This window comes from Pseudophryne corroboree, chromosome 8 (genome assembly GCF_028390025.1).
Source record: "Pseudophryne corroboree isolate aPseCor3 chromosome 8, aPseCor3.hap2, whole genome shotgun sequence".
In the NCBI taxonomy this organism is placed as follows: Eukaryota; Metazoa; Chordata; class Amphibia; order Anura; family Myobatrachidae; genus Pseudophryne; species Pseudophryne corroboree.
Genome location: NC_086451.1, coordinates 73,628,675 through 73,643,164, shown reverse-complemented (window position 1 = coordinate 73,643,164; position 14,490 = coordinate 73,628,675). Strand labels below are relative to the sequence as shown.

The 14,490-nt window shown below is 44.9% G+C and overlaps 1 protein-coding gene across 1 annotated transcript in view; it reads left to right on the top strand.

The window, feature by feature from the left end:
• The window catches only part of COL27A1 (collagen type XXVII alpha 1 chain), a 453,351-nt gene extending 442,289 nt beyond the window's left edge, over positions 1-11,062 (top strand). The window contains exon 61 of the mRNA XM_063936676.1: positions 8,878-11,062. Within this exon, the coding sequence (XP_063792746.1) occupies positions 8,878-9,024 (147 nt within the window). The 3' untranslated portion in view covers positions 9,025-11,062. The remainder of the gene's footprint in view (positions 1-8,877) is intronic.
• The last annotated feature ends 3,428 nt before the right edge of the window (positions 11,063-14,490 follow it).

The window sequence follows — 14,490 nt, the reverse complement described above, 5'->3', positions numbered from 1 at the left end:
TGTGCGCTATATAAATAACTGGTAATAAATAATAAATAAGCAGACTCTGATTAAAATGATATGCGGCATGCCTATATTCTGTATGCATAAGCATACAAAATGGTACGTTACAGGGTTTTCTAGGAATCTAGATTTCGACTGCTGGGATCCTGAACGCATCTCACAGAAAGAGATATTTATCATCAATTATTGCTTATTTACAATTTGTTCTCTATTTGCTATCGTTCTTAAAGAGGCCCTTTCAGAATATAACAAACTGGTTAAAAAAAAAAAATGTCAGAAGCAATTTAGCAAATATTTTTCAGGTTTACCTTTATTTGAAGTAGTATAATGTCTACAGTAAAGTATATAGTATAGATTCTGTAAACTTACTGCATATTTAGCCATGAATTTAATACAGGTTGAGTATCCCTTATTTAAAATGCTTGGGACCAGAAGTATTTTGGATATTGGATTTCTCTATCGTCCTAGTGGATGCTGGGGTTCCTGAAAGGACCATGGGGAATAGCGGCTCCGCAGGAGACAGGGCACAAAAAGTAAAGCTTTAGGATCAGGTGGTGTGCACTGGCTCCTCCCCCTATGACCCTCCTCCAAGCCCCAGTTAGATTTTTGTGCCCGGCCGAGAAGGGTGCAATCTAGGTGGCTCTCCTGAGCTGCTTAGAATAAAAGTTTAGTTAGGTTTTTTTTATTTTCAGTGAGTCCTGCTGGCAACAGGCTCACTGCATCGTGGGACTAAGGGGAGAAGAAACGGACTCACCTGAGTGCAGAGTGGATCGGGTTTCTTAGGCTACTGGACACTAGCTCCAGAGGGACGATCACAGGTTCAGCCTGGATGGGTCACCGGAGCCGCGCCGCCGTCCCCCTTACAGAGCCAGAAGAGACGAAGAGGTCCGGTGAAATCGGCGGCAGAAGACATCCTGTCTTCAGACTAAGGTAGCGCACAGCACCGCAGCTGTGCGCCATTGCTCTCAGCACACTTCACACTCCGGTCACTGAGGGTGCAGGGCGCTGGGGGGGGAGCGCCCTGAGACGCAATATAACGGAATACCTTAGGTGGCAAAACAGAATACATCACATATAGCTCCTGGGCTATATGGATGTATTTTAATCCCCTGCCATTTTACACAGAAAAGCGGGAGATAAGGACGTCGTGAAGGGGCGGAGCCTATCTCCTCAGCACACAAGCGCCATTTTCCCTCACAGCTCCGCTGGAAGGACGGCTCCCTGACTCTCCCCTGCAGTCCTGCTTCAGAATCAGGGTAAAAAAGAGAAGGGGGGGCATTTTTGGCAGCAAATAACGATAATAACAGCAGCTATAAGGGAATAACACTTATATAAGGTTATCCCTGTATATATATATATATATAGCGCTGGGTGTGTGCTGGCAGACTCTCCCTCTGTCTCTCCAAAGGGCTAAGTGGGGTCCTGTCCTCTATCAGAGCATTCCCGGTGTGTGTGCTGTGTGTCGGTACGCGTGTGTCGACATGTATGAGGAGGAAAATTATGTGGAGGCGGAGCAGTTGCCTGTGTTGGTGATGTCACCCCCTAGGGAGTCGACACCTGACTGGATGATTGTATTTAAACAATTAAGTGATAATGTCAGCAATTTGCAGAAAACTGTTGACGACATGAGACAGCCGGCAAATCAATTAGTGCCTGTCCAGGCGTCTCAGACACCGTCAGGGGCGCTAAAACGCCCGTTACCTCAGTGGGTCGACACAGACCCTGACACAGATACTGAGTCTAGTGTCGACGGTGACGAGACAAACGTAATGTCCAGTAGGGCCACACGTTACATGATCACGGCAATGAAAGAGGCATTGAACCTTTCTGACACTACAAGTACCACAAAGAAGGGTATTATGTGGGGAGAGAAAAAACTACCAATATTTTTTCCTGAGTCAGAGGAAATAAATGAGGTGTGTGAAAAAGCGTGGGTTTCCCCCGATAAAAAACAGCTAATTTCTAAAAAATTATTAGCATTATATCCTTTCCCGCCAGAGGTTAGGGCGCGTTGGGAAACACCCCCTAGGGTAGATAAGGCGCTCACACGTTTATCAAAACAAGTAGCGTTACCGTCTCCTGATACGGCTACCCTCAAAGAACCAGCTGATAGAAGGCTGGAAAATATCCTAAAAAGTATATACACACATACTGGTGTTATACTGCGACCAGCAATCGCCTCAGCCTGGATGTGCAGTGCTGGAGTCGCATGGTCGGATTCCCTGACCGAGAATATTGATACCCTGGATAGGGACAATATTTTGTTAACTATAGAACATTTAAAGGATGCACTACTATATATGCGTGATGCACAGAGGGATATTTGCACCCTGGCATCAAGAATAAGTGCTATGTCCATCTCTGCCAGAAGAGCGTTATGGACGCGACAGTGGTCAGGGGATGCGGATTCCAAACGGCACATGGAAGTATTGCCGTATAAAGGGGAGGAGTTATTTGGGGCTGGTCTATCGGACCTGGTGGCTACGGCAACGGCTGGAAAATCCACCTTTTTACCCCAGGTCACTCCACATCAGCAGAAAAAGACACCGTCTTTTCAAACTCAGTCCTTTCGTTCCCATAAGTACAAGCGAGCAAAAGGCCACTCTTTTCTGCCCCGGGGCAGAGGAAGAGGAAAAAGACTGCACCATGCAGCCGCTTCACTGGAGCAGAAGCCCTCCCCTGCTTCTGCCAAGTCTTCAGCATGACGCTGGGGCTTTACAAGCAGACTCAGATATGGTGGGGGCCCGTCTCAAGAATTTCAACGCGCAGTGGGCTCACTCGCAAGTGGATCCCTGGATTCTACAGGTAGTATCGCAGGGGTACAAACTGGAATTCGAGGCGTTTCCCCCTCGTCGTTTCCTGAAGTCTGCTTTACCAAAGTCTCCCTCCGACAGGGAGGCAGTTTTGGCAGCCATTCACAAGCTGTATTCCCAGCAGGTGATAATCAAGGTACCCCTCCTGCAACAAGGAAAGGGGTATTATTCCACGCTGTTTGTGGTACCGAAGCCGGACGGCTCGGTGAGACCAATTTTAAATCTGAAATCCTTGAACACTTACATAAAAAGGTTCAAATTCAAGATGGAGTCACTCAGAGCAGTGATAGCAAACCTGGAAGAAGGGGACTATATGGTGTCTCTGGACATCAAGGATGCTTATCTCCACGTCCCGATATACCCTTCTCACCAAGGGTACCTCAGGTTTGTAGTACAAAACTGTCATTATCAGTTTCAGACGCTGCCGTTTGGATTGTCCACGGCACCTCGGGTCTTTACCAAGGTAATGGCCGAAATGATGATTCTTCTAAGAAGAAAAGACATTTTAATTATCCCTTACTTGGACGATCTCCTGATAAGGGCAAGATCCAGGGAACAGTTAGAAGTCGGAGTAGCACTATCTCAGGTAGTGTTACGTCAGCACGGGTGGATTCTAAATATTCCAAAATCGCAGCTGATTCCAACGACACGTCTACTGTTCCTAGGAATGATTCTGGACACAGTCCAGAAGAAGGTGTTTCTCCCGGAGGAGAAGGCCAGGGAGTTATCCGAGCTAGTCAGGAACCTCCTAAAACCAGGACAGGTCTCAGTGCATCAGTGCACGAGGGTCCTGGGGAAAATGGTGGCTTCTTACGAAGCGATTCCATTCGGAAGATTCCATGCAAGAACATTTCAGTGGGATCTACTGGACAAATGGTCCGGATCGCATCTGCAGATGCATCAGCGGATAACCCTGTCGCCAAGGACAAGGGTGTCTCTCCTGTGGTGGCTGCAGAGTGCTCATCTACTAGAGGGCCGCAGATTTGGCATTCAGGATTGGATCCTGGTAACCACGGATGCCAGCCTGAGAGGCTGGGGAGCAGTCACACAGGGAAGGAATTTCCAGGGCCTGTGGTCAAGCCTGGAAACGTCTCTTCATATAAACATTCTGGAACTAAGGGCCATTTACAATGCCCTAAGTCAAGCAAAACCTCTGCTTCAGGGTCAGGCGGTGTTGATCCAATCGGACAACATCACGTCAGTCGCCCACGTAAACAGACAGGGCGGCACGAGAAGCAGGAGGGCAATGGCAGAAGCTGCAAGGATTCTTCGCTGGGCGGAAAATCATGTGATAGCACTGTCAGCAGTATTCATTCCGGGAGTGGACAACTGGGAAGCAGACTTCCTCAGCAGACACGACCTTCACCCGGGAGAGTGGGGACTTCACCCAGAAGTCTTCCACCTGATTGTAAACCGTTGGGAAAAACCAAAGGTGGACATGATGGCGTCCCGCCTCAACAAAAAACTGGACAGATATTGCGCCAGGTCAAGGGACCCTCAGGCAATAGCAGTGGACGCTCTGGTAACGCCGTGGGTGTACGTGTTCCCTCCTCTGCCTCTCATACCAAAAGTACTGAGAATCATAAGAAGGAGAGGAGTAAGAACTATACTCGTGGTTCCGGATTGGCCAAGACGGACTTGGTACCCGGAACTTCAAGAGATGCTCACGGACGAACCGTGGCCTCTACCTCTAAGAAAGGACCTGCTACTGCAGGAGCCTTGTCTGTTCCAAGACTTACCGCGGCTGCGTTTGACGGCATGGCGGTGGAACGCCGGATCCTGAGGGAAAAAGGCATTCCAGAAGAAGTCATCCCTACTCTGGTCAAAGCCAGGAAGGACGTAACCGCAAAACATTATCACCGCATTTGGCGTAAATATGTTGCGTGGTGTGAGGCCAAGAAGGCCCCTACAGAGGAATTTCAACTGGGTCGTTTCCTTCATTTCCTGCAAACAGGACTGTCTATGGGCCTAAAATTAGGGTCCATTAAGGTTCAAATTTCGGCCCTGTCGATTTTCTTCCAGAAAGAACTGGCTTCAGTACCTGAAGTTCAGACATTTGTAAAAGGGGTCCTGCACATGCCTCCAGTGGCACCTTGGGATCTCAATGTGGTGTTGAGTTTTCTAAAGTCACATTGGTTTGAACCACTTTCCACTGTGGACTTAAAATATCTCACATGGAAGGTGTCGATGCTGTTAGCCTTGGCTTCAGCCAGGCGTGTGTCAGAATTGGCGGCTTTATCATATAAAAGCCCTTACTTAATTTTTCATTCTGACAGAGCGGAATTGAGGACTCGTCCTCAATTTCTACCTAAGGTGGTTTCTGCATTTCACATGAACCAACCTATTGTGGTACCTGCGGCTACCAGGGACTTAGAGGACTCTAAGTTGCTTGACGTTGTCAGGGCCTTGAAAATATATGTTTCCAGGACGGCTGGAGTCAGAAAATCTGACTCGCTGTTTATCCTGTATGCACCCAACAAGCTGGGTGCTCCTGCTTCTAAGCAGACGATTGCTCGTTGGATTTGTAGTACAATTCAGCTTGCACATTCTGTGGCAGGATTGCCACAGCCAAAATCAGTAAAAGCCCATTCCACAAGGAAAGTGGGCTCATCTTGGGCGGCTGCCCGAGGGGTCTCGGCTTTACAACTTTGCCGAGCAGCTACTTGGTCAGGGGCAAACACGTTTGCTAAATTCTACAAATTTGATACCCTGGCTGAGGAGGACCTGGAGTTCTCTCATTCGGTGCTGCAGAGTCATCCGCACTCTCCCGCCCGTTTGGGAGCTTTGGTATAATCCCCATGGTCCTTTCAGGAACCCCAGCATCCACTAGGACGATAGAGAAAATAAGAATTTACTTACCGATAATTCTATTTCTCGGAGTCCGTAGTGGATGCTGGGCGCCCATCCCAAGTGCGGATTATCTGCAATACTTGTACATAGTTACAAAAATCGGGTTATTATTGTTGTGAGCCATCTTTTCAGAGGCTCTGCTGTTATCATACTGTTAACTGGGTTCAGATCACAGGTTGTACAGTGTGATTGGTGTGGCTGGTATGAGTCTTACCCGGGATTCAAAATCCTTCCTTATTGTGTACGCTCGTCCGGGCACAGTATCCTAACTGAGGCTTGGAGGAGGGTCATAGGGGGAGGAGCCAGTGCACACCACCTGATCCTAAAGCTTTACTTTTTGTGCCCTGTCTCCTGCGGAGCCGCTATTCCCCATGGTCCTTTCAGGAACCCCAGCATCCACTACGGACTCCGAGAAATAGAATTATCGGTAAGTAAATTCTTATTTTTTTCCGTATTTTGGAATAATTGCATACCATAATGAGATATCATGGCAATGGGACCCACGTCTAAGCACACAATTCATTTATGTTTCATATACACCTTATACACACAGCCTGAAGGTCATTTAATACAATATTTTTAATAACTGTGTGTATTAAACAAAGTTTGTGTACATTGAGCCATCAGAAAACAAAGGTTTCACTATCTCAGTCTCGCTCAAAAATTCCGTATTTCGGAATATTTGGATAAGGGATACTCATCCTGTATATGCAATTAGATTTACACCCTCTGTAGACGCAGCTACGTCAACTGTGATGAAAATAATAGATCAGGGGGAGCTGTAGATGTAGCATACCTAGACTTTAGTAAGGCATTTGACACTGTCCCACATCGCAGACTGCTAAATAAACTTGAAAGCCTGGGGGTGGATTATAAATCAGTTAAATGGATAAGAACCTGGTTACAGGATAGGAAACAGACAGTCGTAGTTAATGGAGTGCAATCTATGGAGGGAAATGTTACCAGTGGAGTACCCCAGGGATCTGTACTTGGTCCAGTTCTCTTTCATATCTTTGTTGGTGACATTGCAGATGGTATTGAAGGGAAGATATGCCTTTTTGCAGATGATACAAAGATATGCAACAGGGTAGACACACCGGGAGGGGTAAAACAAATGATAAAATAACCTAGGTAGGCTTGAGAAATGGTCAAGAACGTGGCAACTACAGTTTAATGCTAAAAAATGCAAAATCATGCACTTGGGTCTCAAAAACCCAAAGGCTAAATATAGTATCAAGGGTACTATAATGGAAACTACTGAGGAGGAAAGGGATTTAGGAGTCACTATTTCAAGTGACTTGAAGGCAGGAAAGCAATGAGAAAGGCAAGTCAGATGCTTGGTTGCATAGGGAGAGGAACCAGTAGCAGGAAAAAAGAAGTGATAATGCCACTGTATAGGTCATTGGTACGGCCCCATCTGGAATACTGTGTCCAGTTCTGGAGACCCTATCTCCAGAAGGATATAAATACATTAGAGAGTGTACAAAGAAGGGCAACTAAAATGGTACATGGCCTACATCACAAAACTTACCCGGAAAGGCTAAAAGATCTTAACAAGTATTGTTTGGAGGAGAGAAGGGAAAGGGGGGACATGATAGAAATTTTCAATTATACCAAGGGTCTTAACAAAGTTCAGGAGGGAAACATTCTTCAAAGGAAAAGAAGTATTAGAACTCGAGGGCATACATTGAGACTGCAGGGGGGGAGGTTCAGGGGAAATTTAAGGAAAAATGACTTCACAGAAAGGGTAGTGGATAAGTGGAATAGCCTCCCATCAGAGGTGGTAGAGGCTAAGACTGTAGGGCAATTTAAACATGTTTGGGATAGGCATATGAATATCCTTACAAAGAATTAAGGTTAAAAAAGGGTTGAGATTGCCTAAAGGATAAAATAAAAAAAGGGGCAGACTAGATGGGCCAAGTGGTTCTTATCTGCCGTCAAATTCTATGTTTCTATGTTTCTAACTGCTCTTCGTTGCACAATCAAAGCTCCTCTTATTGTATAAGTGGACCTCTGTATACAGGATCCATATATGTGGTGCTTTGTGCCATAGTAAAAGCCGGCTGCCAGTCACTGCTGCAGATTTGGGCTGCAGATTTGGACAGTGGATCAGGGGTGTTCTAAGACATGACTGCCTGTGGATGTATGAGCTCTGTATTATATAGGACTGAATTTAGCTCCACATTCTTCCCACATCATTTTGAAAGCAGACTGATATCACTGCTCTGTTCTCCAATGTACAAGTGCCCTGATTGGCTACATGATGTTCCCACCCCCTCCCATTTCACGGTTGCCTACACATCAACAGAAAGGCGTTGGGAGATTTAATACTCTGCACTGCTGCTAACAACCTCGTGTTATGATTGGTTCCATGTTCTTAGCTACCCACATCATCGCCTACTGATGCATGAGAGCCTATTTTGACGAATGAATGCAATAAGCCACAGGTTCTCAAACTCAGTCCTCAGGAGCCCAAACATGTTCTCCAGGTCTCCTCACAGAATCACAAGTGAAATAATTAGCTACACCCCTGGATGTTTTAAAATCTGTCATACCACTTTCAGACAGAAAAGTCTGAAAGTCCTGGCAATTACGCATTCAATGCCGGGTCATTTTGCCGGGACCTGCCTGACCCCCCCCCCCCCCCCCCCCATCCCTTTCACACAAACGTGCAAATTACCGGGTCGAGGGTTTCGACCAGGTTATTTGCAGATCAACACGGGTATTTTGTCTGTGTGAAAAGGTAAACCCGTGTCAAAATTCCCGTTTCTCCAACCCTGGTAGATTCCAGGGTCGAAGTTCCGGGAATTACAACACGGGTTGACCCTTTCACGCAGAAAAAGGACCCGTGTGTTTCATGAAATTACCGGGTGGAACTGCTTCACCCGGTAATTTCTGTTTGTCTGAAAGGGGTATCAGTGAGTAATGAGTACACTTTGTGCATCTGTTGAGTGACCTGGTAAACATGAACTGTGAGGGGGTTTTGAGGACAGAGGTTGAGAACCAGTGCAATAGGCCTTCTGATATTGCTAGAGCCTCAGCTTTATTGCAAATACTAGGAACGATTTAACATAACAAAAGTAAGTGATTACTAGGGAACTGGGTTACACGGATGAGCAAATATCAATCTATGTCCTTCAAAATAAAAAAAAGGTTTCTATTTGTAATTTTCTGAAGAATGATTATTTTAATCAAAAACATTATTTTGCAGTTGCAAGATGGACGTTGGCATCAAACAATCTTTACCTTTCGGACACAGGACCCAACTCAGTTACCAATCATCGACGTGTTAAATCTCCCCCCATCCAAACCTGGGAAGAACCTTCACTTGGAAGTCGGGAGCGTCTGTTTCTTGTGAGACTTTACGCTGGTTCCACATCCCTCAGACCTCTGAACCAGCAACTTCGGACCTTACACGACCTCTTATCTTAAACAAATAAATGGTGCAGAATGACTCACAAACACCGTAGAGCTAATCACATTCACCTGGAGCCTCACCTGGAGCCCCCCAGTGCCACAGCAGAACTGACACTTGGGGGAGGGGGTGGCAGGAGACTGAAATGAATCCTTACGCACAGGGCTGACACTCGCTGGACAAGCGTGTTAGCCAAAAAAAATACAGAAGAGACGAGGTCCAGCAGTCGCAACGTGTGAGAGACAAAACACATGAAACCAATTTTTTTTTATTTTTTTTTTAAATCACCGTTCACCAGTTATCCGCCCCTTCTGCCAGGGAGCTGGTAACAGACCATGCGGTTTGGGTAATCCAGGCAGAAAGCATTGTGAAGTGCAATATAAAATAATGTGTAAAGAAAAATAATAAAAAAACAAACATAATATAAATGTTATTTAATAAAAAATAAGTGTAGAAGCTTCCCACCTTTTTTTTCCTGCAATGGATCAAGGAAATAAAAAGCTTTTTTGTATGAAGAGACGTGACTGGTTCAACGTGAGGCAAGGCCAACCGGTGCTACCCCCACTGTGAAAATCTCTGGTGCTTTGAAGCTTTTTTTTAATTATTATTATTATTTGAAGCTATTTAAAGTTTCTGAAGGTGCTGATGCCTTCCCACACACGTCTGTGGGAGGACGCCCAGCTTTCTTATTTTATTTTTTTTTAATGGAAGGAAGCAATTGTCGCTTCCTAATGTACAGCCCCCTTCACTCCTGAGAGCTTATGTTTAAAGAGTATAATCCATAGAACGCTCCTACATTACAGCAAACAGCCTGTTCGAGAGAGAGAGACGTATTGACGCTGCAAGTGTTTACTTACCATCATATAAGCATTAAGACAAGCACTGAGAGCCTCCTTCTTATACAGGCACATCAACAAGGCCCTCTTACCTCTGCGGATTTAGGAAATGACAAGATGTACTAAGATCTTTTTAAAGTTTACAGTTTCTCCACATACGCCAGTTCGTCAGAATTACAGCAACACACAATATAAAAATAACAAAATCCTCTTAATGTTATATCTTGGTAAAATAAACCCTGCAGTGAGCAAACAAAGTAACTCAGGGATGAAGGGGTAAATAAAAATCTAAAATAAATGGTAAATTAAGAACAAATTTTATTTAAATCGTGTTTATATATATTTTAAGGGAATATTTTTGTAGGCTTGCATCCTGGTGAAATTTGTACCAAAGTAATTTTTCTGTCTAGATTCCTTTGTAGATTTATTTCCCCCACCCCGCCTCTCTGCTTGGTTGTATAAATTGCTTTTTGAAGCTGTATGTTTTTGTCTGTTTGTTGTTTTGTTTTTGTAACAAAAAGGTATAGGCCAAACATTTACTGCTGCTGTTGCCTGTGCATTATTCTCCGGCTCTGGTATCTCACTTCAGAAAAGGAGGGACTAATTTTTTTTTTATTTAATTACATCCCTTGCTCCCCAATTTCCCTTCCCTACACCCTTCTCTTTGCTCTGATTAAAGAGATTGTGTTGCTTTGAGACCCAACTGGCTTTGGAGTACGTTATGTAGAAAGTTTAGTTTCTATGTGTAAATTTGGGGCTAAAGATTATTATGTATCTGTTGTGTTCTATATTATATTGTAACCTGTACTGTATGGAGAATACCATGTTTTATGTTTAGAAAGGTCTATTGTTTGTTTGTTTTTTAGTCTTTTTTTTTTTTTTTGTTTCGTTTTGTTATTTTCCATCTTCCATCAAATTCCATAAAAGTCGAGATTCTTCCAAATACCTCAACATATGATATTGGGGCTCTTTTCTCTTGCTATTCTTTCCATTGCATAGTTTATGTTGTCTCCTGTATAAATACTGCACCCACTCCCTTTCTTTATCCTCATCCTCAGCCCCATGTCATTTACCTGTTTCAGGGTGTTGGATTTTTTTCACATTCACTTTGTTTTAAGAAAATAAAATAAACATTTCAGAACGAGGCCCGTGCAGAAGGATTCTGTGTGTGTGTTTGTCTTCCGATCAACAATGCATAAATACTAGTCACAACTTTATCATACCTAGACAATATTGTAATCCAAACCACCAACATTCTCCAATAGTGTCCTGAGTCCTAACCGGTCTGTACTCCGTCCATTCCTAGACATAATGGGCTAATTCAGACCTGTTCGCTCGCTAGGGGATTTTTGCAGTCCTGCGTTCGCATAGTCGCCGCCCATAGGGGAGTGTGTTTTCGCTTTGCAAGTGTGCGAACGCATGTGTAGCAGAGCTGTACAAACAGATTTTGTGCACTCTCGGAGTAGCCCAGGACTTAGCCGCTGCGATTGCTTCAGCCTGTTCGGGACCAGAATTGACGTCAGTCACCCGCTCCTGCAAACGTTTGCACCCGTCTGCGTTTTTCCAACCACTCCCAGAAAACGGTCAATAGCCACCCACAAACGCCTTCTTCCTGTCAAACTCCTTGCGAACGCTCGTGAGGATGGATTCTTCGCACAAACCCATCGCTGAGCGGCGATCCGCTTTGTACCTGTGCATTGCGGTGCATACGCATGCGCAGTTTAGACCTGATCGGCCGCTGTACGAAAACGCAGCCTAGCAATCAGGTCTGAATTAGGCCCAATAACCCAACACGCAGACGTGCACCAACAAAAAAACTAGCTGTATCTTTACTTGTATGCAGCCTCACGTTTCACTGAGGAAGCAGTTTATTATGACTGCTAGGGACAGTGCTCAAAGCACTAACACAAGTACAGATGGACGCTGTGTGCAACTGAGGGGCATATGGGCAAAGCATACAATATAAGGGAATCTAAACATGGTATAGTGGTGGTGCCAGGTGCACCATAAGTTTATCGAGAATAGCATCTCCCCCCGACGTCTTCATGTACAACTTAGTAAAAAATATATCTTGAATGGACCACCATCTAGGTAACACCTTGCCAAACAAGGCCTTGTGGTCATAAACCATCTACTGATGAAAATCCAACGGAGGCCGACATGCCTGTGTAAGAGACGGGCTGTACTGGGTCATCTTAGAGCTGCAACTGTGGGACTGAAAGAGGCATTTGAACAGCAAAATAATTAAAATTCCATAAAAAAAGACAACGTGCTACTGAACCAAAACAAAAGTACAAAAAAAAGTCTGCATGCTGTATTATAGATGTTGAAGACCCAACAGCATGCCACTAATAAGAGTACGATATGTAATTACAATAATTTAAGAAACAAATATAAAAGGACACGAGAGCTAGAAAACCTCTCCTGTTCTGATAAATCTGCATTATTGTTGTTGCACATTGCAGGGGAACCAGGATGTACAGTAGCTAAAATTAGTCATTGGATTGATCTGGGGGAAGTCAGATATGTTGGCTTCTGGTTGTAGTGTAGTGTGTGGGTGTGTTTTGTTCTTACTTGCCCTGAAGGTCAGTCTCCCTGACTCCCTAGAGAGTCTAGCAATCTGCTTGAGGCAGGTGGAAGTCCACCAGGGAAAGACAAAAAAAACTATTGGGGGGGATCTGTTAGACTATTGGATTAAAGGCGAGGTTGAGGAGAGGGAACTAAATAGTGAACTATTGGAGCTGAATAACTACTCACCACTTTTAAAAGCAGTGGTGTGAAAACTTTGTAAAGGTCTGCACAGAGGATCAGGTAGCCACTCTGCATAATTGAAGCACCCCGATACTCTTGACTTACCCAAGTAGCGTGAGCTCTGATGGAATTGGGTACAGGCTCACCCAAAGATATTATAAGCCTATTGGATTAAATATTGCTGGCAGGTCAGCGGGTGTGTACACCCATTGGTTTGTGAACGTCATTATTCAAACGTATTGTGTCGGCCCTGCAGCACAGCCGATGCCAGATATATCTGCAGATATATTGGTGCATCTGGCAGTGTGTACAGGCAGACCGCCAACTGCCCGCACACTGGCTGCAGGGACTGAGGTCAAACTGGGCAGACAGCTGTGATGTCAGGGCAACATATTGAGAGGACAATTTGTAAGTGTATATACTTACCTGTATTTGCTGCTCAGTCGGCGGATATTTCAGTTACATGTGTACCCTGCTTTACAAATAGGAGCATCTGATCCACATAAATGCACAATGTCAACAAGATCCAGAAGATGGAGAGGAATAGTCATCAGAAAAACAAAATACCAAAAAGCCAGCAGCACAATCTTTTGGTTGAGATGGAAGCTGGAAACCACCTTAGGTTGAAATGATGGATTTGTGCGCAAAAAAAAAAAAATGCTGTCAGGAGACCTAGAAGAGAACTGCAAACTCAGAGATCTCTTGGTTGGAGCAAAAGCCAGCAGGAAAGTGAACTTTCATGTAAGCCGCCACAAGTCTACTAACTAGAGAGGTCAAACATGACCCGCTGCAGAGCCTTCAAGGCAAGATTCAGGTCTCAAGGTGAAACATAAGATGGATGAATTTAAACCACCCCATTTCATGAGAAAGAGATACTTCCATTTTGAAGAATGGTGCCGTTGCTGCCCCCGATCCAACGTCCAAACACTGCAGCATGTCAATCATGCTGCAGCTAAGGGGGAATTGTGAGCGATATCACAAGACCCATTCTACTACATTTGCGCAGACCACAAACCATGGGGTTTGTACATAACCATCATGTTTGCTTACAAATCTGAATCAGACACCATGTGCCAATGGAGGAAGTCAGCTTCACAGTTCTCCATCCCTGGACTGATGCAAGATGTCTCGAACGTGACCAGACAACTCCTTTTTTTGCCCTGCCCATTGATCTTTGCCACGGCTGTGCCATTTTCTGAATGGATAGGGAAGGTTCTATCTCGCAGGAACCCCTGAGGCAGAGCGTTGAAGACTCCCCTCCGTTTCAAAACATTCATTATGTGGGAATATTACTTCCTGGACCTGAGGCCCTGGAACAGAAGTACCAGGGTAACAGCTGCACAAGCCTGAGAGGGTCCAGTCTTAGACTGAACAATGGCACCCCTTAGACAGATGAGGCTTGTAAATTCACCAAAGCAGCACTAATGAGACAACTGGAAGAAGTGCCTGTCCAGCTTTGGATCCAATCTCGAGCAATGCAGCAGGATCTGTGACTGGAGGGTCCTGGAATGGAATCAAGCAAATAGAACATCTTTAAAAAGATGCCACCACCTTCCCCATAGTTGCAGGCACCTCAGGATGGACACCCTACACAAATACAACAGGGACCCTACCAGGGATTCTAGGATTGCAATCCTGTCATCTTGGCTAAACACCCATTGGCAACCTGCGTTGAACACGATCCCCTGAGAGATTATCCACTAAACTGTCACCTGACTTGACTTAATGATCCAGCCATACTCCTAAAAAGTCTTCCCTACAACCTGCAGATGAAGAGGAGAACTGGACCAAGCCTTGTTTAACAAATTTTCGATGTAGGGTA